Source organism: Melanotaenia boesemani, chromosome 15 (assembly GCF_017639745.1).
Source record: "Melanotaenia boesemani isolate fMelBoe1 chromosome 15, fMelBoe1.pri, whole genome shotgun sequence".
Classification (NCBI taxonomy): domain Eukaryota; kingdom Metazoa; phylum Chordata; class Actinopteri; order Atheriniformes; family Melanotaeniidae; genus Melanotaenia; species Melanotaenia boesemani.
In genome coordinates, this window is record NC_055696.1 from 13,814,187 (window position 1) to 13,837,835 (window position 23,649).

The 23,649-nt window shown below is 38.1% G+C and overlaps 3 protein-coding genes across 3 annotated transcripts; 2 read left to right on the plus strand and 1 right to left on the minus strand.

The window, feature by feature from the left end:
* Positions 1-1,001: 1,001 nt before the first annotated feature.
* Positions 1,002-4,981, plus strand: bnip1b (BCL2 interacting protein 1b). Its single transcript, XM_042008216.1, has 6 exons — positions 1,002-1,117; positions 1,551-1,643; positions 1,746-1,837; positions 2,349-2,456; positions 3,560-3,678; positions 3,820-4,981. The coding sequence occupies exons 1-6, from the start codon at positions 1,034-1,036 to the stop codon at positions 4,014-4,016; spliced, it is 693 nt and encodes a 230-aa protein (XP_041864150.1). The 5' UTR covers positions 1,002-1,033; the 3' UTR covers positions 4,017-4,981.
* A 14-nt stretch (positions 4,982-4,995) lies between these two features.
* On the minus strand, positions 4,996-14,562 carry LOC121654617. The gene is made up of 7 exons (XM_042008832.1): positions 14,225-14,562; positions 13,876-14,000; positions 13,051-13,261; positions 9,280-9,577; positions 8,349-8,491; positions 7,079-7,290; positions 4,996-5,889 (listed from the first exon to the last, which is right to left on the minus strand). The coding sequence occupies exons 1-7, from the start codon at positions 14,372-14,374 to the stop codon at positions 5,562-5,564; spliced, it is 1,467 nt and encodes a 488-aa protein (XP_041864766.1). The 5' UTR covers positions 14,375-14,562; the 3' UTR covers positions 4,996-5,561.
* A 73-nt stretch (positions 14,563-14,635) lies between these two features.
* On the plus strand, positions 14,636-20,584 carry htatsf1 (HIV-1 Tat specific factor 1). Its single transcript, XM_042008214.1, has 10 exons — positions 14,636-14,822; positions 15,343-15,507; positions 15,862-16,096; positions 16,252-16,299; positions 16,387-16,541; positions 16,636-16,799; positions 18,232-18,328; positions 18,428-18,517; positions 18,607-18,744; positions 19,484-20,584. Exons 2-10 carry the CDS (start codon positions 15,343-15,345, stop codon positions 19,727-19,729), a joined length of 1,338 nt encoding a protein of 445 aa, XP_041864148.1. The 5' UTR covers positions 14,636-14,822; the 3' UTR covers positions 19,730-20,584.
* The last annotated feature ends 3,065 nt before the right edge of the window (positions 20,585-23,649 follow it).

The following is a 23,649-nucleotide window of genomic DNA, read 5'->3' on the forward strand; positions in this document are numbered from 1 at the left end:
TTTTAAAACATTTTTCTTTTTGCCTCAAACTTATTATCAAAGCAAAACTATCTCAGGGTCCCCGATAGACTGAGCTCTAAAAGCTGATAAAGACATTATCTGACTCTTTTGATAGGTTTAGTTTTGTTTTTAATTATTATGTTGGTCAAAATAAGATTTTAAGTTTACCATAACTTGTATTTTGGAATTCTAAACTTCTTTGAAAGTAGGAAAAAGTGGATAATATTTTCCCTCCTTTCCCCCCCTTATTTCCCCCATGAATTAAAAAAAAAACTTTGTACAAGCAAAAGGCATGATTCAATTGATTCTTTACATTTAGTAGGGCTTGGAAATTGGCAATGGAAATGTGGCTAATAACAACTAATCTAAATTTCTGAGCATTTCACTCTCAAAACTAAATAATAAACCTTCCACTACATGAACTAAAATTGTTTAAGCATACCTTCTGATTTGTAATAAATGTTTGCATCATTGCAAGTCATGATCATGAGTCACTCATCAGTTAAATAAATAAATAAAATAAAATTTGACTATTTGCATATTTTAAACAACCTATATTTTATAGGTTTTATAGTTTTTTAAATTCCTTAAAAGTGTGGAAAAAAAGTACAAACAATTTTGTAAAGATTAAGACATTGTTTAATATATTGCATACAATGATTAATATGTGCATATGTTATCATATACACCCCCCCCCCCACACACACACACACAACACCACCACAAAAAAATATAAAAAAAAATAACAAAAGCAAAATAATTTTTTGTCAAATATAGTTTTTTTTTTTTTTTACAAACTAACTTTTAAATGGGCTTTTAAAGGCCACTAAACAATACTGATAATTGTGAGAGTACCACTGAGTATTAATTTAAATCAGTCAGCTATTATGGTCAAATTTCCAATCTTAATTAAAATATTTAGTGATAATTGAGTTAAAACAGCTAGGTTTACTCTGCTGAGGTTAGCGTGATTGTTTCGCCTTTTTTTGGAATTTGGTATTTTGACCGTACACTTTGCCGTACAAAAACAACAATGGCGTCTTCGGCGCTGGTTCACGTCAGAATATGTGGACAAGAAGTAATCAAATATGACTTGCAAATAAAGGCTCTCATACAGGTACGAGCCGTAATGGATGATTTATGTGTTCCTCATAATGCTCTGTTGGTGTTATTGCAGAGAAGCGGCCGTGGGCACACGCAGGAACTCTGAACGCAGAGCTAACGTTAGCTTAGCAACAAGAAGACAGTTGTAACTTTAGTTTTTTTTTCTTAAATAGGTTGTTAGCGGTTTAATGACCTTTTAAAATGTGTTGTACAATGGTCCAATGTAGTCTCTTAATGTAGGAGTCAGTACTTTTAGACTAAATGTATATTTTGCTGACATTACAAACTTAATTTTCTGGTTATCACATTGACTTGATCAGAAGATGTATTTCTTTAGGTCTGAAAAGACATTTTCAGACATTTTCTTCTGTCATCTTTAGTCAAACTGTACTTACTGTATATCTCTAATATAATAATATCTGATTATCTGTGTGTGTTATCTGTAGGACATCAGGGATTGTCCTGGGCCTCAAACTGCTCTCATGGAGCTCAACTCTCAGGTCAAAGAAAAATTCAGTGAGCTGCGGCTCAGGATACAGGTTGAGCTTCAGTCACACATAAAAGCTGCATTGCATCTGACTAATTTGTTGCCTAAAATCTGAAATATTTTATATGATGTCTATTTTTGTTGTTATTGACAGGATCTGGAGCAGATGGCAAAAGAGCAGGACAGAGAGTCAGACAGACTGGCCATCATGGCAGAGACAGAAAGCCAACGGCGGCAAATGCTGAGGTGTCTGGACAAGCACGCAGACACAAATGTTTACTTTATTTCTTGACTTCCTTTACAACATTAATCCCAACAAAGTGGTTTATTGGTGTATGTTTTTTGTTGGTGCATGTTATTTATAAATAAGATAGTACTGCATATTAATTGTTGCTGCTACAACATCATTAACTGTACATATTTCACAGATAAACGAGATTCCAAAATTACAGAATTTAATATTTGTAACTGGATTTCCTTCAGCATTTTTAAGTGGATGTAACTTACTTTGAATTTTAAAGAAATCTATTATGTAAATCTATTTTATTTTTTTAGAATCCTGTACATAAAAGAAACTATATTTGAAACTGATATGACTTTTGATATGGAGATAAATGTAAGTGATAAAATGAATAAGTACAGCTTTTGTGTTAGCTTTATATTTGTAAGCAGTAGAACTAACGCAGAAAGATGAAAATGAAAACTAAAACTGCAGCTTATTCATTTGATTTCTTTGCTGTCCTTTCTGTGACTTCAGTAACCAGATAGCATGGAGGAAAGCTAACTTGGCTTGTAAACTGGCTATAGACAACATGGAGAAGGATGAGCTGCTGCACAGTGGAGAAAACCAGACCGCCAGACAGAGGTTAGAACAGTTCTGCTGGTACTGACATGGCATCAAGCTTTATATTATAGTTAGAAATAGCTGTGGTGCTACAGTTTCTATGGCAGGGCATTTGGTAGATATCAGAAGGAGATTTAATGTTGCCATAATATCGGCTAGCTTCAAGCTCATTTCCTGTTAAAATCTTGGATCTTTTTTTTTTTCTAGATTTTTCTACACTTTGGAAAAGAAAAATGTGATGATTCACCTATGCCCCCCTATAGGCCCAGTAATGAACCAGCATGCATTATTTATAACTCCTGCTAGCTCTTTTGATTAACTTAATAACTTAAATCCAACTATGTTTTACACAAACATACAACTATACCATTCATGTAATCAAAAAAGCACTTTGCTTCTAATTATTACAGGTGTAATGTAGACTGTCTTTAGTCTGCCTGTATGTAGCCCAGTTCACTTTGCATTTTAATGTTCATTGTCCCCTCAAGTTTTTTCTTTTCATATTTATATGTTCATAGAGCTGTGGTTACAGCTCAACACAGTGGTGACAAGTAAAGAAGTTAGAAATTATTTTGCTAATCTAATATTACCTTTATAAGACAAAGACGTGGTCAGCTGTACATATTTAACACTGTAAAAGAACAATTATAGTAACTTCAATATTTAAAATAATACAAAGCTCAACAGTAACGAAGGCTGCAGCTTAGGTGGTTAGCAAGTTGTCTGCCAATCACAGAATTTACACTTTTGGTCCTCAGACTCTGGCAGTTGCTCTGGATAACAGTTTGTATTGTAAGAAGAACAGAAATACTTGTTAATGTTTCCTTATATCTACAGTAAATTCCTTATTAAATTAATTTAATCTGTGTTGGGTCATTATTTGTTACAGTTAACATCTCTCTCTCTATGCATACATACACACACACACATATATATATATACATATATATATCATAAAGTTATCTGCATTTGCTCTGCTAGTAGAAGGTTGTTTTAAACTACTTCACAAATTTTTTTTTTTTTAATTCCAGCAAGCTTTTTGTAGTGAAAACATTATAACAGATAATTACTGTTCCATCTCTGGACTCTACCGTTTCATCACCTTCCATGTTTTTTATGTGTAGGAAGGTAACCAAGGAAAGTCTTGTTGAAAGCAGTAGTGACATCACAGAGAGTCTGATGTCCATCTGTAGGATGATGTCTGAACAGGTGAAGCAGAGTGAGGACACCATTGGTACCTTGGGTAAGAGAACCTTTATTTGCTTTGCATTCATGTACCTTTGGCAGGTTTAGGCTGTTTCTATTAAAGGTAAGTCTAATTTTAATCTCTGTACTGGTCTTCCAACAAATCTTCCAAATTCCCCCCTCTCTCTCCCCCACACAGCTACCTCCTCCAGAACAGTGCAAGAAACTAACGAGGAGTTTAAAAACATGACAGGAACCATCCACCTGGGAAGGAAACTTATTCTGAAGTACAATCGACGGGAGCTGACAGACAAGCTGCTCATCTTTCTGGCTCTGGCTCTCTTCTTCGCCACTGTTCTCTACATCCTCAAGAAACGCCTCTTCCCTTTCATCTAGAGAACCAGCTGTGTCCACCTCTGGCTTGTAAGAGGTTACCATGTGGAGGTGTAAAGTAAAATCACAGCTCACATGGAGTATTGGAACTAACAGCAAGACTGGACTGCGCTTCATGGAGGCAGTGAAAGCAGTTTACCTTGTACAATATGCAAAATGTTGCTTTACAAAAGTCAGTCATTGTTTATTTTTGTGTACACACTCCCTGTGTGTACACAAACTAAAGCTACACACTGCCTGATTTTTCCCAAGAACTTTTGGGTGAATGTGTCATGTAGACTGAACCTTGAGTTCATGCCGTTAACTGAATTGTTAGAAGTTAAAGCTTCGCTTGTGACCGTTAGAAAATTATTTTGGATAAGCACTTTAAAGCCTACTGATCACAGCCAGAGTATGCAATAACTTTAGGTATATTTTTTAACATTTCATTGTGTGCTCTGAAAGTGTTGAGTCTACTCTGAGTGTTGCAAAGATGCTGTTAAAGTTGTCGACGTGCCTTCTTCCCTCCAGTCTGACATCCGTTAAGCTAACCTTCTTCACGTCCGCTCTTCTTCCTTGACTCCAAAATGGTTCTTTCCCCACCTTGATCATTGTTACTCTAAATGCATATCAAGGAGACAGACTGAAGCCTAACTTTAGGGGAAGGAACACGTGAATCCTAAATGGACATCTTCTATCGAGCTATGTTACAGAAATCAGGAACCTCCACATGTAGCACAAATTTTGAAATCACCTTTGTGTGCAGCTGTGGAATTGAGGAAATTCTCGTTTTCAGAACTGGGTCCTGATCGACATTTACACCTAGACCATGTCTGTAAAAGTCTTCTTTCTGAATCAGGTTGAGTATTTTGGACATACTGAGAGATGCATAACTGGAGATGCTAGAATATCCAACATATCACAATTTCAGATGCAAAACTGTGAATGTGTGAAAAGACATTTTGAATAAATAAAACTATCCCAACACACTTCTCTATGTTTAATCACATCATTGTAGTTTAATTACATTTAACACAGTTTACAGTTGAGTTTAAAAGATACACTTAGACCCGTGGTGTGGTTGTGATCATTAAAATAGTACATTATAAAACACATGACCAAAGAGTGCTTCCCTTCCTGCAGACGGCATCTCGACTGTCGATAGCATGTTGACTGCATGGTGCACAATTTAACAATCCTTATAAATACAAAACCAGACAAATAAACAGAATACTGACTTGGGGCCATCAGCTGCACTTGAAATACAGATACACTCTGTAGGTTTGACCTGTGTGTGTATGTGTTCACACTCTATGGGATATAGTCCCTGTAGTTAACTGTAACACTGAAGTGAGGTAGACGACTGTCCTTGTACAAAATCATATGTTCAGAAAAATATGAATATGAGACAAATATCCAACAAACTGAATAACTTATGCTGCATTGTTTTTACCTGGAACTCTACGATAATTACTCTTCAAAAAGTACTGCTATTACTATTTCTACTTCTAATGTAATAAGTGCATAATCTGTGTATACCATGTGTGCACCTCTCAGTGACTCGTCTGTCTAAGAAGCAGTGGTGTTGGATTTCTCAGCCAGAAGGAGACCAGATACAGTAGCGTTGTTGATATGCCGGCCCTCACTCATGTCTTCTAGTTCACCCCCACTGATTGGCAGCTGCAGATATCCCTGGTCGGTGATAGGCCAAGGCACAGTGGACTGTGGAGTCGTGGCATACTGCAGATTGTCTGATTGGCTGTGAGAGCAAAAGTTGGCAAAGCTGCTGCACAGAGCACCCCAGTGTTGCTCACACTGCCCCCGCAGCCGCCGTCCGACCCACGCCCTGACCTCATCTCCACATTTCAACAGGAAGTTCATCAGTTCCACGTATGGCCTGGTGGGGTGGGAACACACGTTTACGGTTAATTCAGGACTTCTCTGAGTTCCAGTGAAAAAGAAAACAGAGGCTTTGCATAAAGTTGTTCGAGACAAACCTGTTTTCAAATGAAGTTGCAACACCACATAAAAGTATATATATATATATATATATATATATATATATATATATATATATATATATATATATATATATATATATATATATATATATATCCCAACTGGGTATAAAAGCAGAATCTTACAAAATCACTCACTGATGAGGAATGAATGGGCAAATAGCTCATAGTATTTCTAACCTTAAATAAAACTTGTGTAGATTTTAACATCTATACCCCATAATGTCATTTAAAGATTTTTTAATCTAGAAAATCTCTGTGAGCAAAGGACAAGGCTGAAAATCAGCACATCTACAATCTTTAGGCTCTCAAACAGTGCTGTATTTGTCGCATATCAGAAGTGTCCAGGCCCATCTTAAGGTCTGCAACCAGGCAAGACCTGAATTAAAAAAGGACAAGATTCTGTTGTGGAAATCATTTCATGAGCTCAAGAACGCTTCTGAAAACAGCTGTCAGTGAACTCAGCTTGTTGCTACAAATAAATAAAAAAGGAATAAGACTTAGAAACACCACCACCCTTTTTGAGCCATAATTAATTGGAGAAGAGCTGAGGGGAAGTTGAGGGGAAAGGAAAACTTTGGTGTGGTCTAAAGAATCAAAATGTGAAATTATTGTTGGAGATAAGAAATGCTTCATCCACCAAGCTAAAGATAAGAGGGACCATTCAGCTTCGTATCAGCCCAAGCTTTTAAATCCACAATGGTATGAGGACTATTAAAGCATGCAGCACATGGAACTGTTAAATCTAAGGTACCATTACTACTGGATGATATATAGAAGCTTTGAAGCCAATTTTGACACAATCCAGAAAACATTTCTGACAGGACACTGTACCACAGTAATAATAAAAAAAACCTCTGTTTTAATTAAAATGTTGAATTAAGTTATTGTGTATTTGTTAGAGAGGAGGTATTATTGCTTTCAGATGCTACATACCAGAGCTTTAAAATGCTTTGAAAGTAGAATGGTTTCACTTAGGCCTCTTTTGTTAGCTTTGCCTTTAAATCCTCATAAAAGCTCCTTATGCAGTTATTGATTTGTGTGTGTATACTTGTGTGTCTCTCTCACCCTGTGGGAAACATCAAGTGAAACTGGACCAGGTTTCCCATGGTGTCCACATGGTCCTGCAGAGCGAGGCAGAGATGGTGTTTGGTGTAGCACTCTCTCTGGAGCAAGAACACCATCTCTTTTATTGCAGAGCACCGCCGGCTCATGCAGCTGAAGCGCTGACGCAGTCCGAGAGCCATACACCGAAGCGCGTCCTTCACAAATGATTTACCCTGGATGGATGAGGATGACATGTGTGGAATCAGTGGAATCTGCTGTCTTACCTAAGAGGGTTGTTGAATGTGAGATTTTCTTTTTGGATTACAAAGGAGGCTTGGCTTCATATACATACAGTAGTAGTCCTCCATAACGCTAAGATGTGATTTAATTAATAAGTGCCTTTGCCTCAGTAGAGCTTTGTGTTACCATCAGTGGGTTCCATCCATGAAAAACTTCTTGGCCAGTGTGTTTTTAATAGTGCACAAAAATAAATAAGAGTTTAGGAAGATGTAGAAATTTCTGTAGTGTGGCTTTTGACTTTGGATTCTTTTATAACTCGTCTGACGTCGAGCGGTTGGTGTTAAGTTTTACTGGACACCAACTCTTGAGAACATGTAGAATATTTTACTGGGGTTTCAAACCCTGTCAGATGTCTAGAAATGGTTAAGTAGCCTTTCCTAGTTAGTTCATCAATGCATCCCTCTTTTCAAGGTCCTGTGGAAACTGTCATTCAGGCATTTTTCACACCAACTAATCTTTCTTATAAATGTCAGATTATATCTTTATTTATGGATGGAGCAGCTTGCATCTCCCTTCTTAAAACAAAAAAACAGAAACCTTTTTTTTTATTGCAATCAGTTAAAAAATCCTAGTAATTCCAAAGCATAAATACGTTTTTTCAAGAAATGGCACAAACCTCATCCCTCAAGAATCCTTACACTCTTGGGACGTATAATCATGTATTTCTTTTTTGTATGTTTCTATTCTCGTAAAGTGGACAAGATGTTCCTTCTCTCATTTCATATCCAGTCTCAGATTGTTCTGTAACTGATGCTACCATGCAAGATCCTTATACAACAAGCATTCCTCACAAATGACCTTAATGACTGATGGGGATAAAATTAAATAAAGATATGTATCCTGATATGTCTTCTCTGATCCTCCTCATAAGTTCCTTCTGAACTTTGTTTCAGAACTTGGTGCCCCTGAGTGCAGAGGAACCTGATGGCAAATCTTCATTTTAAGATCTACGTGTGTGAAATGAGGTGTGGCTGTAGTGCTAATCACTCACCTGCGAATCATAGTGGCCGGCGTTGTGCAGCAGAGTGAGACATATGTGGTGCAGGCCTTGGATCTCACAGGAGTTGTTGTTGAAACACTGAAACATCCCACAGCCGACATCCCCTGAACTCACCAGGCAGCTCTGAATTTCAGCTGAGAGATTTGAGAAATCAAATGCACTTACAATAAAATTACATATCAGGATGACAGTGGGAACTTACATGCTTCAACATTTTACTGCATCAGATATACAACCTGTGTTTCTGCTGATTAAGAGTCTAACACAATGGTTAACAACATAGCCCCAAAATTACAGAATCAGCCATTTCAGTTTATTCATTTGATGTAAATAGTGAAGACTTTTGCATTAAAGTCACATTTTTACTAACCTTAAACAAAATAAATGTCTAGAAAATGTTTTTCCCCCTTACGTCTGGCTCTCTGCAGCACACTAAAGTCAGCTGTTAAACCAGTCACCTCTTGCTGGGCTCGTATATCACCAGCTTTAATTGCGTTTTTACTGTTCCTGGTCTATACCATCCTGCTGTTGGAGCGGAGGAATATCTTTAGACAGGATGGATCCAGCGGAGCTGCGACATGACTTCAACAGAAGGGCAAACAGAAGAGCGCTCACCGGCATGACCCGGGTCAGGCGCACGGCCGCATCGTGCAACGGTTTCGACTGACTGGCTACACACAGAGGGTGGAGTTGCTTCTCGTTTCGTGGGGTTTAAAAGCCGGACAGAAGCGTGGGGAGGTTCTGAAAGCCTTTTCTCAAACTTTGCATGGGAAACAACACCTGAGGTATGCACATCAAGGGGACTCCTCTTCCTCTGAACCTCTGAGACATGCTTTCATTAGTCTGATATTCTATTAGCTCGCTATATATATAAAGATAAAGATAATTATGTTTGAAAATTGATTTTGTGTGTCGAACTCACCTGTACTCTGCAAAGAAAGTCGTTTTTTGCCTTGGTTGCCTTGTTTCTCTTGGAGATCACGCTGATTCACAGCCAGCACCTGATGACACGCCAGCAGCAGCAACAACAAGACAGCAGACATATTCCCCTGGATATCTGTTGATAGTTTGGTCTTTATGGGGTGTTGTTTTATTTTCTGGTTCATATAATTTAGTGGGATGAAGCTGTGGGAGTCTGCCCGTACAATGTGGCAGCGACATGAATGCTGGCATATAAAGCCCCGAGAAAGCTGCGCGTTCACAGGAGTGGGAGCCTGTGTCTCCACCAATCACAGCACGTCCCTGTGAACGCGCAGCACACGTGGAGCTGAAAGTTTATCACAGAGGGAGATATGGCTAGTTAGCACAATGGTAAAAACGGACCTAATGCAATTGAGTAAACGTGTCGTTGTAAAGCAAAATAACACACCACGAACGGAAGGACGAGGCTGTCAGTAACAATAACTATCCGAAAAAAGATGAAAAATGTCCGACTTTCTGGGGTCAGCTACTCAAAAAAAAAAAAAAAAAAAAAAAAAACCGCTCTCAATTAACCAGTGAGAGGGCGCGCGCGCGTTTGAGGGTTCCCATACGGCTCTCTCGGCGGGAGGAGACGTGCAACACAGAACGTATGATGCACGCAGACTAACAGTAAGAGAAATGTACATGAGTAGGGTCAAGTTCTCCAGTGTTATTGAAGCTCATAATTCTGACATTATGCTAGTCAAAGACATGTTCATGAAGCAACAGTTATTTATTTTTCTATAAAATTGCCCGTTTTTTTTACAGTATTATAGTATTGCTATCTTTAAACTACACAAAACATATTAGGAATAATTTTAAACGTACCTGTAAACCCGTTTTGTGTGGACCCTAAGCATGAATTCAGATAAACTCTTACAGAAAAACGTAAGACTGCATTCCAGTTAAAATGTGAAAATTTTAACTTTAACCATGAGGTTAAATTTGAGTTTTTAAAGTTTAGATTATTTTAAAATGAAGTCAGCAGCCTCCAACCAGCTTACCCAATTTAATGCCACACACGTTCTCATCTTTTCTTTCTTTTAACATATTAATCATGGACTATTTATATTATAAGTGGGTGTTGTCTTGTGGTCTCAAAAATTAACTAAATGAGGAAGTGAATTAAATCTCCACATATCTAATGGTCTGCAGGAAGCAACTCTGATTAAAAAAAAGAGCCCTATTAGATGAGCAGCAGGAACTTTATCAGAGGAGATTTCCCATCTTTTTGGTGCCTGTACCAGAAACTTTGTACAATCATATGAAGGACACCTTTTACAGTGTGTTTTTCCAGCTTTCACCGAAGAGATGGAGCTTTGCCAGTGTGAGGAACAATAAGTATATAGTCCCAGGTTGAGCTCTCCCATCTCCCAAATTAGAAGGAGAATTTTCTGATTCAAATGTGCTTATTGTGAAGACTTCTATGTAAGATTGACCCTGCTTCTTGTTTGATTTATCTTAATAAATATGATCCTAAGGAATATAGTGCCAATCAATAGAGTTAGAGCTATGTTCATTTTTGTAAATCATTAAGATTCCACTGAAGCTATAGAAAAAAGTCAGATAACATTGATGGCTTCATCAGCTTTACAGGAATATCAGTGAACAGACAGAAATGAAACAACAATGAAACCTCATCTTATGTCTTTTCTGTCATCATGACATCCATTTATGCGGCGTTCAGTGACTGTGATTGAAAGCAAGAGTGTGTATGTTTATATTTGTGTCAGTGGGAGGTCAAGGTAGAGGGACAGGGTGTATGTATATGTGTTCATATAGAGGCCCAGTAAGGGAAGACATACTTGTATGGGGGCTAATGTTTGGACGTTTTTTTTTCTTTGCGCTTGTTCAGCCTCCTACTGCTTCAAAACATCCCTCAGCTTTAGTCACACAACCTCCAGTGACCACCCACACAATGACCCTTCACCTAACACATATACAAACACACACTCGCACACCCCAAATGGTTCACTAATGTGCAAACAGTACATATGGGGGGCCTTCTTGTACTCCACATGTTCATGTTGTGTAAACAACATTCTGCATGTCTGCATGTTCATACACAGAACAGACTGAAGTATCTGCTGTGATAAAATGAGCCTTTATGAACAGCTGCCTCCTCGGTTCTTGTGTTGTTTGACTTTTATAACAAATTGCAAAACTCAAACTTCAGAATATTTTTCACAATAAAGACTTTTAGTACCAACTTTGTTTTTATGTCTTGTATCATTAGCACTTTCTTTAATATTTTCTGTTTTAATGTGTTTCGTATTTATCTGTTTAAGCACTTTGATCAACTTAAGCATTGTTGGGAAGGTGCTATAGAAATTAACTTCGATTAAAACCTACTTTTACAAATTCCTAAAATTTGGTGTAGAGAATTCAAATAAACAGATGAGACAAACTTATTAAATTGTCACTTTTGTATTATTTTTTATGATTTTTATATATCAGTGAGTGGCAAATGTTTATAAGCCACTTCTTTTAAGTATCTGGTATTAAAATCCATTAAAATGAAGAAGGCTATAATTGTCCTGGATAGACACTAAACTCACACTAAGCATCAGCAACTCCTCCAGTCCTCACAAATCTCCACTGATTGACTCCATGTTACATTTTTACAAACCTGTTTGATAGAGCCATGCTTTGATGGTGAAAGTAAGAAGCTCACTAACTTTTGCCACAACCATTATATCATTTTACTTTAGAAAGTAGAGCCCACATGAAGTATTTTCGCCCTTTTGTTTAACCGGGTTCTAGTGTAACCCGAATAAACATCATGACCTTCTTCCTCATGGTTAAAATAGATGGTGAATGACCTCTGAAAGCAACTCGTGACTTCAAAACAGCAGATAGTAATACTTTAGTTACATCCCTGTCTTGAATGAGTGGATAGCAAAGGCATGTGCAACTGTAAATTAATGCTGGTATTATTATTTCAAATCAAAATGATTTTTTTCCACTGACATAGAAGGAATTACAAACATGTACATAAGAGAAAACAGAGAGGAACACGATCTCACCTGTTTTTATTAAAGCCATCAGAATGCACAGTCAATTCTACAATCTAAATACATGCTAAAATAAAAACAGGAAACTTAAAATGGTGTGATGGAAGATGAGAACCTGTACTTACGGATCAAAAACTTACTAACAAATATTTCAATAATCAAATTTGACACCCTGTTTTGGACTTGTAGTGCAGTACACTAACCCTAAAGACAGAAAAATCAGCAACCCAGTCGACTTCAGCCATCATTTAAATCAGTGGAGATGAATTGAAAGCCTAAAATATTAACAGCCATCATATTACTGGAAAATGCACATGAACAGAACAAAACTGCCAACTGAGAAAACAATGCAATAACACATAAAAGGCCAGTACCAGAAAATTAATGAACAGATACAAACAAAAGGCAGAGCAGTGCAGCGACAATGCACCTGTTGCATTGTACAAGCCCTCCAGCAGTAGCCCAGTGCAGCAACACAGGCAATTAAAACACACCTGCCTCTAATCGATCCAAGTTAGGCCAAAGGAAAAACTCCTCCTCTTCATCCTCCACTTCTCTGATGCTGCACCTTTAAAAAGGCTGATGCAGTCATACAGAATTATGTGCAGACCAGTGAACACCAGTATGTGTCCCTGTAGCAAGAGGGGAAATACAGACTTCTAAACTCTGTTTCTTAATCGATTAACTTAGACATAACGTTAGTTTTTAGATACACCTCAGGGAGTTTTAGGGCCAGAGGCACAAGGGACCTCTTGGGTTTCTGTCTGTTCAGATGGTGCTGAGTTAGAAGTTGAGGTGCTCTCTTCCTTCCTTTCCCCTGAGAGGAAATCGTGAATGGCAGTTTCTATATGTGGCCGGAAAATGTGGTTCATCTTGGGGTCCACAACCTGAGCTATGATTCTATCCACACCCGATTCCAGCATGCCTGATCTGGAAGAAGAAAAATACAACAAAACACAAACTGGCATTAAGAGAATCACTCAAAACTATAACATATGAGTGGACATTAGATGTACAATTACTTTCATAATAGTTGGGATGCTGTGAAATGGAAATAAAACAGAATGGAATTATCTCAGAGATAAATATTTGTATTCACTGTAGAATCAAATGCTGAAAGTTACACATTTTACCATGTGAATTGTCAAATAATTGGATTGTATTTCTATTTACATTTTACACAGCATCTCACCTTTTTTTCAAAATGATGGTAATTTTCAGACAGCCCTGTGCAGTTGTACGATAACTGATGAGGTAATGTTATTCTTGTTTGCTTTTTATCTTTCCTTTAGTTTCTTAAGCATGTAAAATATTTACTAAGTTATAAAGCCAAAAGTCCACAACATGAACACTCGTAGTACAAATGTCAAGCACAGTTCTAGTTTTCCGCTATAAATAGGAAAATGTAACTGCAGCATATAGCTGACGGACTGAACCTGCATTATACTTTTGTCGTGTCTGGAAGATGCTAAACACCTTGACAGCCTCTATTTAATTACACCAACTCATAAAAGCTGTTAGAGGCTGTTTAAGATATTACTCACTGGACAACACTTTGCCTCAGTCCGTTTCTCATCTGGTTCTTGTTGATGGACGGGTTCCAGTCCTGTGTGCTCAACTGGGATGTGACAAAGTTGTCGACTTTCTGTCTCAGGTTTTGATAGGCAGGCTGGAAAAGAGCAACAATTGTGTCAACTCAGTCATCATACTGCTACAGTAACAGAGGAAAGCAAAGCAAGTGTAAAATAACCCACCTTAAAACAGCAACAAGTTATTAGATAAAACATATCAAGGGGTTTTTATCAATACTTAAAACAATGGCTTTGTGTATGTGCATGACAACAGGTGGGAATAAGGAGCAGCTTGTGTGTTACTGTAGCAAAGCTTGAATACCTTCGTATCAACATCAGCCAAACAGTCCCGACGGAACTCATCAAAAAGCCCCCGGTTCTTCAGATGCTCCACAATCATAGCGATGAGCTGCGGGTCTCCCGGTGGAAGCCCGGACGAATTAACGTTTACATTACCGCCACCCTCCGCCATCCCAAACCCAACTGAATATTTGCTCGCTTACCTGTTAGCTACATTGAAAGAAACCTAGCTCAACTGCCGCACGAGATGTGCGGTCGATTCATAACTCTCAGCAAGCTGCTGGCGAAAAGATTGTTCTTCTTGCATTCAATACTGTATAATCGGTTGATTCTGGCGTACAAATCTAACGTTTCTTTCTTTCTGTTTTTGGGGGGTTGCGCATGCGCATTTATTATACGACCTCGGAAGTACTTAATTCAAGTATGGTTGCGGACTGGTGGTAATCCAAACGTTAGCAGGCTGTAAATAATGTTATTTTGGAAATAACATATAATAATTCTAAACAGTCTAAAACATTGCAAGACGCACAGAAAAAAAACGAGTTGGATCTGTGAAAAAGTACGACTGCAGGAATTTATTTTGTCTCAGTGCAGGTTGCATCGTCCATTTGTTTTTAAAGGTAACGCTAGCCACATTGGCTAACATAAACCAACTTACTAACCTCTCTACTCATAGGTCGTACATGTGAATGAGTTAATAGTTATAATTAGAACTGAACCAGAACTTTAACAATGTGCTAGATATTCCTTATGAGCTAACCAACCCGGAGCCAAACTCTTATACTTTTATTAGTCATAGTGTCACGAGCAAGTAACTGTATGGTACACGACTGTAGCAGTGTGCAATTAGCTAGTTGCTAGTTTGTTTACATGTGTGTTGCAGTTTTAGATCAATTGTAAGCTACGTTATAACGGCATCTTCTTGCCGAAGCAAATACATTAATTGATTTTATTTAACAGTACTGAAGGCAAACTTACAGCTTGACAGTACACCGACTCGCTTTCCTTAGTTCCCTTTACTTATGATTTGTGGATAGTTGTCAAATGCCCAATTTCTGACATGTTAATATTGGTAAATAATATTACTTCAAAAACAATGGCTTGCTTACCAGAGTAATATGATATTTTACATTGTTGTAGATGAGTAGTGAATCGGACGCTAACAAGGAGTTTATGGAGCAGCTGCGGATGCAGGAACTCTATGGGCAGAGAAAAGAAGATGGTTCTGACCCCTTCACTTACACTGATCCAGAGGATGGGACTGTGTATGACTGGGACCCTGAAAAAAAAGCTTGGTTTCCTAAGGTAAAAACCCCTTTTACTTCTCAGCCTTTCTTATATCACATTTTAATAGCCCTTGAGGATCTGGTCTCTGGGCTTCATGTTTTTCTTGCAACTCTTTTATAGAGATTTGCATTAAAGTGGCTTTTAAAATACTTGTTGTGATTGATATTATTTTTTTCTTGGCTCACTTTGCAGTGTGCAGTATACTGGCCTAATCTCTGTACCAACTGTAATGTGTTTACTAATCCATCTGGTCTTTACAATTTTTTGTTTGTTGAATATTTACTGTGAATTACCACAGCTTTTCTGAGCTATAGCAACATTATTCAAACGTTCTTTGGGTTCATTTTAAGCAGTTTTGCTTTGTTTCTCTAGGTAACAGAGGACTTTATTGCAGCTTACCAGGCCAACTATGGCTTCACTGAGGAAGGAGGTCCAGATGCAAACAAGGCAACAGTGAGCAGCTCAGATCCACCTGCTCCTGAACCAAACAGCAAGCCACCAGTAAAGGAGAAATCCATAGATTCTGCCCCAAATCCAATCCAAGACCAGCATGGGACATCCACTAAAGAGACCAAGCAGAAAGGGGAGAAAAGAAAAGCAGACCCAGGTACACTGACACCTACAAACAGTGCAGTAACAAATATACAAGCACACTTAAAACACCCCTTTCTCATTATAATGTATATATTAATGGTTTATGTGCAGATCAAGTTTAAATAAACACTGATTTTAATAAGTTCTTTTTGTTTTCTGTGCTTTTAGGATGGTTTGATATTGATGATAACAAGAACACAAACGTCTATGTGTCAGGTATGTACTTCCAGTAATCGTCTATCTAACTCAGATTATCCTGTCCAATTTTTTTTCTGATGTTTTTCCTGATTTTTTTCCCCTTAGGCCTGCCTCCAGATATCACTCCCGATGAGTTTGCTGAGTTAATGTCGAAATGTGGTATTGTCATGCGGGACCCCATTACCGAAGAGTACAAAATCAAACTTTACAAGGACAAAGAAGGAAATCTGAAGGGAGATGGCCTCTGCTGCTATCTCAAGGTTAGTATCTTTTAAAGTGCAACTATTATTTTGTGTTAATTACACTCCAGTGACGGAACAATGTCCGTGTCTGTGGGTTTATGGGTCCTTGCAGAAAGAATCAGTAGCACTGGCCATGCGTCTGATTGATGAGTCAGAGGTCCGAGGTTATAGACTCCACGTGGAAGCAGCACGGTTTGAACTCAAGGGTCAATATGATGCCAGCAAGAAGAAGAAGAAAAGCAAAGATTACAGAAAGAAGCTGCAGCAGCAGCAAAGGTAAACTCCATTTACTATTCTTTAATTTAACATCTCACTCAGCATAGAAGGGCTCTGTGGCATCTAATAGTTAATATTTGAAATGTCTCCAGCTTAACTAAATTTAACTTTTTAATTAATAGAGTGATTTATTTGCCAAGTCACACCAAAGGCTACATAGAAGCATTTTATATGAGTATAGGCATGTAGTTTATCTACACACTTCTGACAGATACAGGCACCCCAAAATGGGTCAAAACACTGTAAAAGGATTTTTTTTCAAATGAATAAACTAGTTGTTTAAAAATGATTAAATATACAAAGCTTCTAATCTGTAACAAACTTTTTTTATGCACAGTTTTAAACCACTGGTGGCTTCATATGCCAGAACTAGGCTGTAAATATAGCAACAGGATAAAATTCTGTATATTTTTAACAGTTGTGGGACTAACACACACACACACACACACACACACAATAACAACATAAAAATCATCATTTAATGTATTGATAATATAAATCTGATTATTAATAAGTTTCAGTTTTGTAAAATAAGATAAAGAAATTTCTTCAAAGATGCTGTTGTCATGGCTAAAATAATATAAAGTATAAATTTCACATATTCTAATAATTGCCTTTCACCTTAAACTGAACAATTTATGTATTTAGAAAATATAAAAGAATAATTTAAAGTTAGAAGGTAGATTCTGCTGGTGAACTGTCTAAAACTTTCACCCTCATGAAACTTTTAGAACTTTCATGTACTAATTTTGCATAAGGTGACAAAAATACCAAAATGTTTATTTTTTATATTTTCTCTCTATTAGTCTGAAAGAAGAAATGGAAAGTTAATAGTCCATAATCTTAAAACTGACAATGAACTAAAAATAGATGATTTTGGTCTGTAGTGTCTCATGTAAAAACTTTCATTTCAAATTCACTGTTACAGATACACTACCGTTCAAAAGTTTGGGGTCACTTCCCTATTGAATCCCATGGCAAAGTGACCCCAAACTTTTGAACGGTAGTGTATTCTAATTCAGAGTGCAGCGTGAATTAGTTTTCACTGGAGTATAAAGTAAATTATATTGTATTTAAATTATATATGAGTACATAATGTACTATATTTTGGTGAGAACTTTTTCAATTTATAAGCTGTAAGTATTGAAGATATTGAGCTGAGTTGTGATTTTAAAAAAATGATTGTGACTTAGTGATGTTTTTGGTGTGTAGATATTGATTAATCATTAAATGTGCCATATTGAGCCTTCTAACCCCCATGCACGTCTGTGCCTCTAGTTTAAAAATACAACATTTCTTCAAACACCCTTTAAAACTTGTTCACTAACTGAGGAGAAAACTGAAAGTGGTGGCATGCATATGCAGAGGGAGCTGCTAGATAATTGAACGCTTATTAACTGATGAGTTTTTACCTGTGCTTTTGTTCATGTAGACAGTTGGACTGGAGGCCTGAGAAGCAAGGAGAAACAAGGAAGAGGCACGAAAAAGTTGTCATCATCAGAAACATGTTCCATCCCAGTGACTTTGAGGTGCAGTGAGGAACCCATTAATGAACTCGCATTGTTTCTATACATATATTTCTACGTTGTGAGTCCTGATCTCTTTTCCCTGTGGGCTGGCTCTTGCAGGAAGACCCTCTGGTGCTGAATGAGTACCGTGACGATCTGCGTACAGAGTGTGAGAAGTTTGGAGAAGTTAAGAAGGTCATCCTTTTTGATGTGAGTTTAATTAGCGCTGTTTTGAAGTCTGGGTCGAATGGTTTTAGTTGAATTAGGGAGATTATACATAAGAGGTGTTTGTGTTTCAGAGACACCCAGATGGGGTTGCATCAGTTGCATTCAAAGAGACTGAGCAAGCTGATGCTTGTATTCTTTCCTTCAATGGTCGCTGGTTTGGAGGAAGGCAGCTGTCTGCACTGCTGTGGGATGGAGTAACAGATTATCAGGTGAGATTTTTAGTGAACTGCTATGTGGAAGATGTACATGGTCACCATGTAAACACAGATGTGGTAAAAATGTGGTGTTCTAGGACTGTGTTAACAAAACAGTCATTTTACTTATGTAGGTGAGTTTACACTTACTTATGTCAGATAAATAAGTATAGTCCGCACACCAGAAAATTTTTTTATGTCTATTTTGTGGGCGCCTGCCCTTCCACAGACTCCCAAAGCATAACACACATTAAACTTTTTAAGGAGCAGCTTCTGGTGTGTGGACTATACTTTTTTTTATCTAATATTACCTTTTCAGTCCCGCCCCCAGCAATGCTCTTCTGAGATGTGTGTTATCTTCACCTGTTTTTCCACTGCCTTATGTGACAGATATTATTTGTTATGCAACAAAAATGAGCAGATAAAGGTACTGAAGTTTCGGGGTCTCTGTTTGAATCACAAAACAGCAACAATCTGCCTGTAAATGTTGCACGGCTGTGAAATTCTTCTCTTTTGCCAAACATATTTGGCAAATTTGGATCAAACCAGATGTGCCCATTCTGAGGCTGAATAGCTTATTTACATAAGTCTAATAAATGTGTTTTTCCAAACTTTTAGCTTTGATTGTTGGAGACAATTTAATGTTTTGTCTGTGATTTGAAACCAATATGCTAAATGACAAAACTAAAAGATCAACTCAGACACTACACATGGACAGAATTAGCATCTTTCACACCATTTTCTGTTTCTGCAGATTGAAGAGACGACACGCGAACGAGAGGAGCGGCTAAAGGGATGGTCCACTTTTTTGGAAGGAGGCAATCAAGAACAACAGAAAAACAACGGCAGCAAATCAGCAGAGAGCAGCACGGCCACAGACCCCACAAAGCCCGAGCAGCAGCCTCAAACAGAACCGCAGTCCTCAGAGCAACCGCAGCAGGAGGAGGAAGTGGACTCTACTGATAGTAGCCTGGCAGGAAGCGAGGATGAGGAAGCCTAGACACTGATATCATAGTACCCTGTGGAGGTCAACCAGGACAGTCATGCTGGATGGGTGGGAGGGTTGGACCGTTTGAGCTCTTTTGTAATTTAGAAAAATAAAAAAAAAATTGACCCCCTTTTTTTTCCCCATCATTTTAGTTTACACAATAATACTAAGACTTCCACTTAATAACCTGGTTGTTCCTTTAATACACAACTTTCTAATTTACAGTGTAGTTTGCATCATAGTGCTGATAACTAGATGTCTGTAAATTAGTAGAACTGAACTCTAAGTGTTCATTTCTTTTTTTTGTTCTTTTTTATTTTGCAATGATGTGGTCTGATTTGATTTTATCTAATTCTTGGAACAAATATTTTTTTAAACTGAAACACCCAGGTATACTAAGTATTGGCTTCTTCTTTTTGCAGTTCAGCACAATACCATCTATTTTATAGCAATGTTGCATTTTCTCTGAGACATAAAGAAAAAACAGTGCATGCATATGTCACAATACTCAAAATGAATCTGTCAAAAGTAGATCATGAAAAGTCAAGATTGCCATAAAATATGGTTTGTTCTTGGGAAGGTTTTCCTTTCTATAACAAGTATAGATACCAAAGGGACAGTTAGTCTTGTGTAGACAACTCTCAAACTGATCTTGTTTAATAGTAAGGATCATCATATTGATTCCAGTTTAAACACAAAGCACACATTTTAATAAATGTTTTTTTCCCCTCCAACTCAAACACTCGTTGCTTTTTGTAGATGGAATTTAAAAGCAGCACATCTACATACTTGACCAATAACACTGTTTCAAACATGCACAAGTATATCTTATGTAACGCAACAGCACTAATCAGACCAAAACCAGTTACTTCAATGATCTATATCCACTTAGATATGCATGCAAATAAACAGAGAAAGCACATTTCTGTGTGGTCCTAGTTTATGTACTTGGATGAAGAATATGACCCTTGCGACTTTTAGCAGCCAAATGTAAATATCCATCCATCCATCCATTTTCTGCCACTAGGGTTGCGGAGGCAGCTGCCTAAGCAGGGAAACCCAGACTTCCCTCTCCCCGGCCACATTCACCAGCTCATCCGGAAGGATCCCGAGGTGTTCCCAGGCCAGCTGAGAGATGTAGTCTGTCCAGCGTGTCCTAGATGTACTGCCGGCAATGCGGACCAAGCTCTCACACCGGTTTTACAGGGACCGGACAGCTCGTACAAGCGGGTCTGGCACTCCATACTCCCGGAGTACCCCCCACAGGAGTCCCCGGGGGACACGGTCGAATGCCTTCTCCAAGTCCACAAAACACATGTAGATTGGTTGGGCAAACTCCCATGCCCCCTCAAAGACCCCGAAGAGGGTGTAGAGCTGGTCCACTGGTCCACTTTATGTTGGTAAACGCCAACGTACAGGCGCCAAGTCGGGGGGCAATGAACATACCCACACGTGCTCAGCGCCTCTCACCCGGAGCAACTCCAGAATGGAAGAGGGTCCAGCCCCTCTTAAGGACAGTGGTTCCAGAGCCCAAGCCATGCATTGAGGTGAGTCCAACTATATCTAGCCAGAACCCCTCAACCTCGCGCACCAGCTCAGGCTCCTTACCCACCAGAGAGGTGATATTCCACATCCCTAGAACTAGCTTTTGCAGCCAAGGATCAGACCCCCAGGGTCCCTGCCTCTGGGAGCCGCCCAGCTCACAATGCACCCGACCCCTATGGCCCCTCCTGCAGGTGGTGAGCCACAGAGGGGAGGCCCATGTTACCGTTTCGGGCTGTGCCCAACCGGGCCTCATGGGCAAAGTCCCGGCTACTAAGCGCTCGCCTTCGTGCCCCAGCTCCAGGCCTGGCTCCAGAGGGGGTCCCCGGTGACCCACGTCCGGGCAGGAGAAACCGTGGTCCTTGCTTTGTCATCATCATAGGGGTGATTTGAGCCCCACTTTGTCTGGTCCAAACGTAAATATGTTATTTATTTTTGTTTCTTTTTTAAGGCTTTGTATAACTCTGTTCTTACAGTGCAAATATTTTAATTCTTGCAAATAACAAATAAAAAAAAAAAAACATAACATAATAACTGGAGTAAATTTCAGTTAAGGTAATCGCTGAAAGTCGTATATATTAGGTTGTTTTTGTTTGGTTCAGTGTTGCTTTATGTTTCTGACTCTTAACAAAATCTAGTATTTTAATGCCACTCTAAATAGTTTATCTGAAAGAGTAAAAAAAATAGAAAAAAAGCCCTTAGTCATATTAGTATTTTTACTGGAGAAACAAGTACTACTTCCATCACTGACAATGCCAACATACAGTTAGAGAAAGGCTTACCTACAACTGCAAATCAGTAATTTTATTGGTCAGGTCCCAGCATATGGATTCAGTTTTGAAGAATTTCCATCACTGTAGACACAGCATTCAAACTTGCTGAGCCTCCTAACTCAAAAGATTTTATCTGGAGCATCGCTGATCTGGAGTTCATCCTGACTTATGTGTGTGTGTTCTGTGGTTCAGCCTCACCTTTAAAAGACACACAGACATCAAGTCTCACACAAAGGGCAGAGAGGACACATCACCTTGTTAGAGATCAGAAACACTCATTTACTCCTCTTTACAGTTGTTGGTCTGAAAGAAATGCCAACAACTGTGGTCTCTGGCAATGTATTGATTAGTTTAGATTAGAAAAACGTACATGCAGAATATTGGGTACTTTGGACTGAAATGCATGCAGAACACAACATGCATGCATAGGCCATCTAAAGTATGCAGATTCTCAGAGGAGTCACACCAAAACCTTTGTAAAGAGCAACAGCCAAATGAGATAACTTCAAGACAAGTGACGTAATCTCATTACTCGGGTAATGTTACTCGGGTAAGGCTGTTCAGTGGTCCAGTTAAAAATACAGCTTCAGGCTCCGGAGGCACAGACACATTTCTAGAAGAAAATATCTAATAATCACATTATAAGATCACAAACTAATAATCACATTGTAGTGACCCGTTTGATACCTATAAACTCATTATAACCAGTATTAGGCCTTAGACATACCTATTTTTATCAAATCGACTTACAAAATGTGATATCAAAAACCAAACGGTTCGAACATTGGTTCGAAAACCAGTGGAGGAAGTTACAGGGGGACCAATCTCTTCTTATACAGGCACGAGAAAACAAAAATGAAAAAGTATGGCAATTCTAAGCTTTTACATATCAGAACCTGATTCAAAATCATTAAGTCCTCACAGCTCTTTCAAGGAAGTAAAAACAAACCCAGATTAATGACCACACACAACATATGACACCAAGTCATTATCTGTTTTATAAAAATTTAGCAAATGCAGAAACTATTTGTGAAACTTGATGAACCTCCTTTAATATCAGTTACTAAAAGCTATTGTGTTCTCTATGACTATGGAGGAATTCTGGCCCTTTTCAGTTTCAGTTTTATTGAGGTTTGTGGACATTTGTTTCACTCACCCTTTTGTAAAATATATTTTATAGATTCTTTTTATATTTTAGCCACTGTCTCATGTTTTATTCAGTATCCTAAACTTGTCTGTATTTATGTCTAAGTGTCACGCTGACAGTTTTTACATTTTTTTCCTTTCTTTCTACCCTCAGTCAACTGGTGTAATCAACCAGGAACGTGAAGATTAGATTAGATTAGATTAGATTAGATTAGATTAGATTAGATTAGAACTTTTATTTAAAGTATTTAGTAACACTGATTTTGAAGTACTATACTTCACATAATTAATACTGTAAAAATAACTTGATTTACTGATGGATAATCCATTACCAGAACACATATTCACCCTAGAACACACACACACACACACACACACACACACACACACACACACACACACACACACACACACACACACACATATATATATATATATATATATATGTATATATATATAATGTTTGAAATG

Bases quoted from the DNA above. Each gene is read 5' to 3' on its own strand.
- htatsf1 (XM_042008214.1), top strand. From the start codon at position 15,343: ATGAGTAGTGAATCGGACGCTAACAAGGAGTTTATGGAGCAGCTGCGG. The intron at 16,097-16,251 runs GTACACTGACAC...CTGTGCTTTTAG, and splicing joins GAAAAGAAAAGCAGACCCAG to GATGGTTTGATATTGATGAT. The intron at 18,745-19,483 runs GTGAGATTTTTA...CTGTTTCTGCAG, and splicing joins ATGGAGTAACAGATTATCAG to ATTGAAGAGACGACACGCGA.
- bnip1b (XM_042008216.1), top strand. From the start codon at position 1,034: ATGGCGTCTTCGGCGCTGGTTCACGTCAGAATATGTGGACAAGAAGTA. The intron at 1,644-1,745 runs GTTGAGCTTCAG...TGTTATTGACAG, and splicing joins AGCTGCGGCTCAGGATACAG to GATCTGGAGCAGATGGCAAA. The intron at 1,838-2,348 runs GTGTCTGGACAA...CTGTGACTTCAG, and splicing joins CAACGGCGGCAAATGCTGAG to TAACCAGATAGCATGGAGGA.
- LOC121654617 (XM_042008832.1), bottom strand. From the start codon at position 14,374: ATGGCGGAGGGTGGCGGTAATGTAAACGTTAATTCGTCCGGGCTTCCA. The intron at 13,262-13,875 runs GTGAGTAATATC...TTCTTCTTCCAG, and splicing joins CTGAGGCAAAGTGTTGTCCA to ATCAGGCATGCTGGAATCGG. The intron at 7,291-8,348 runs GTGAGTGATTAG...TCATCCATCCAG, and splicing joins CCGGCCACTATGATTCGCAG to GGTAAATCATTTGTGAAGGA.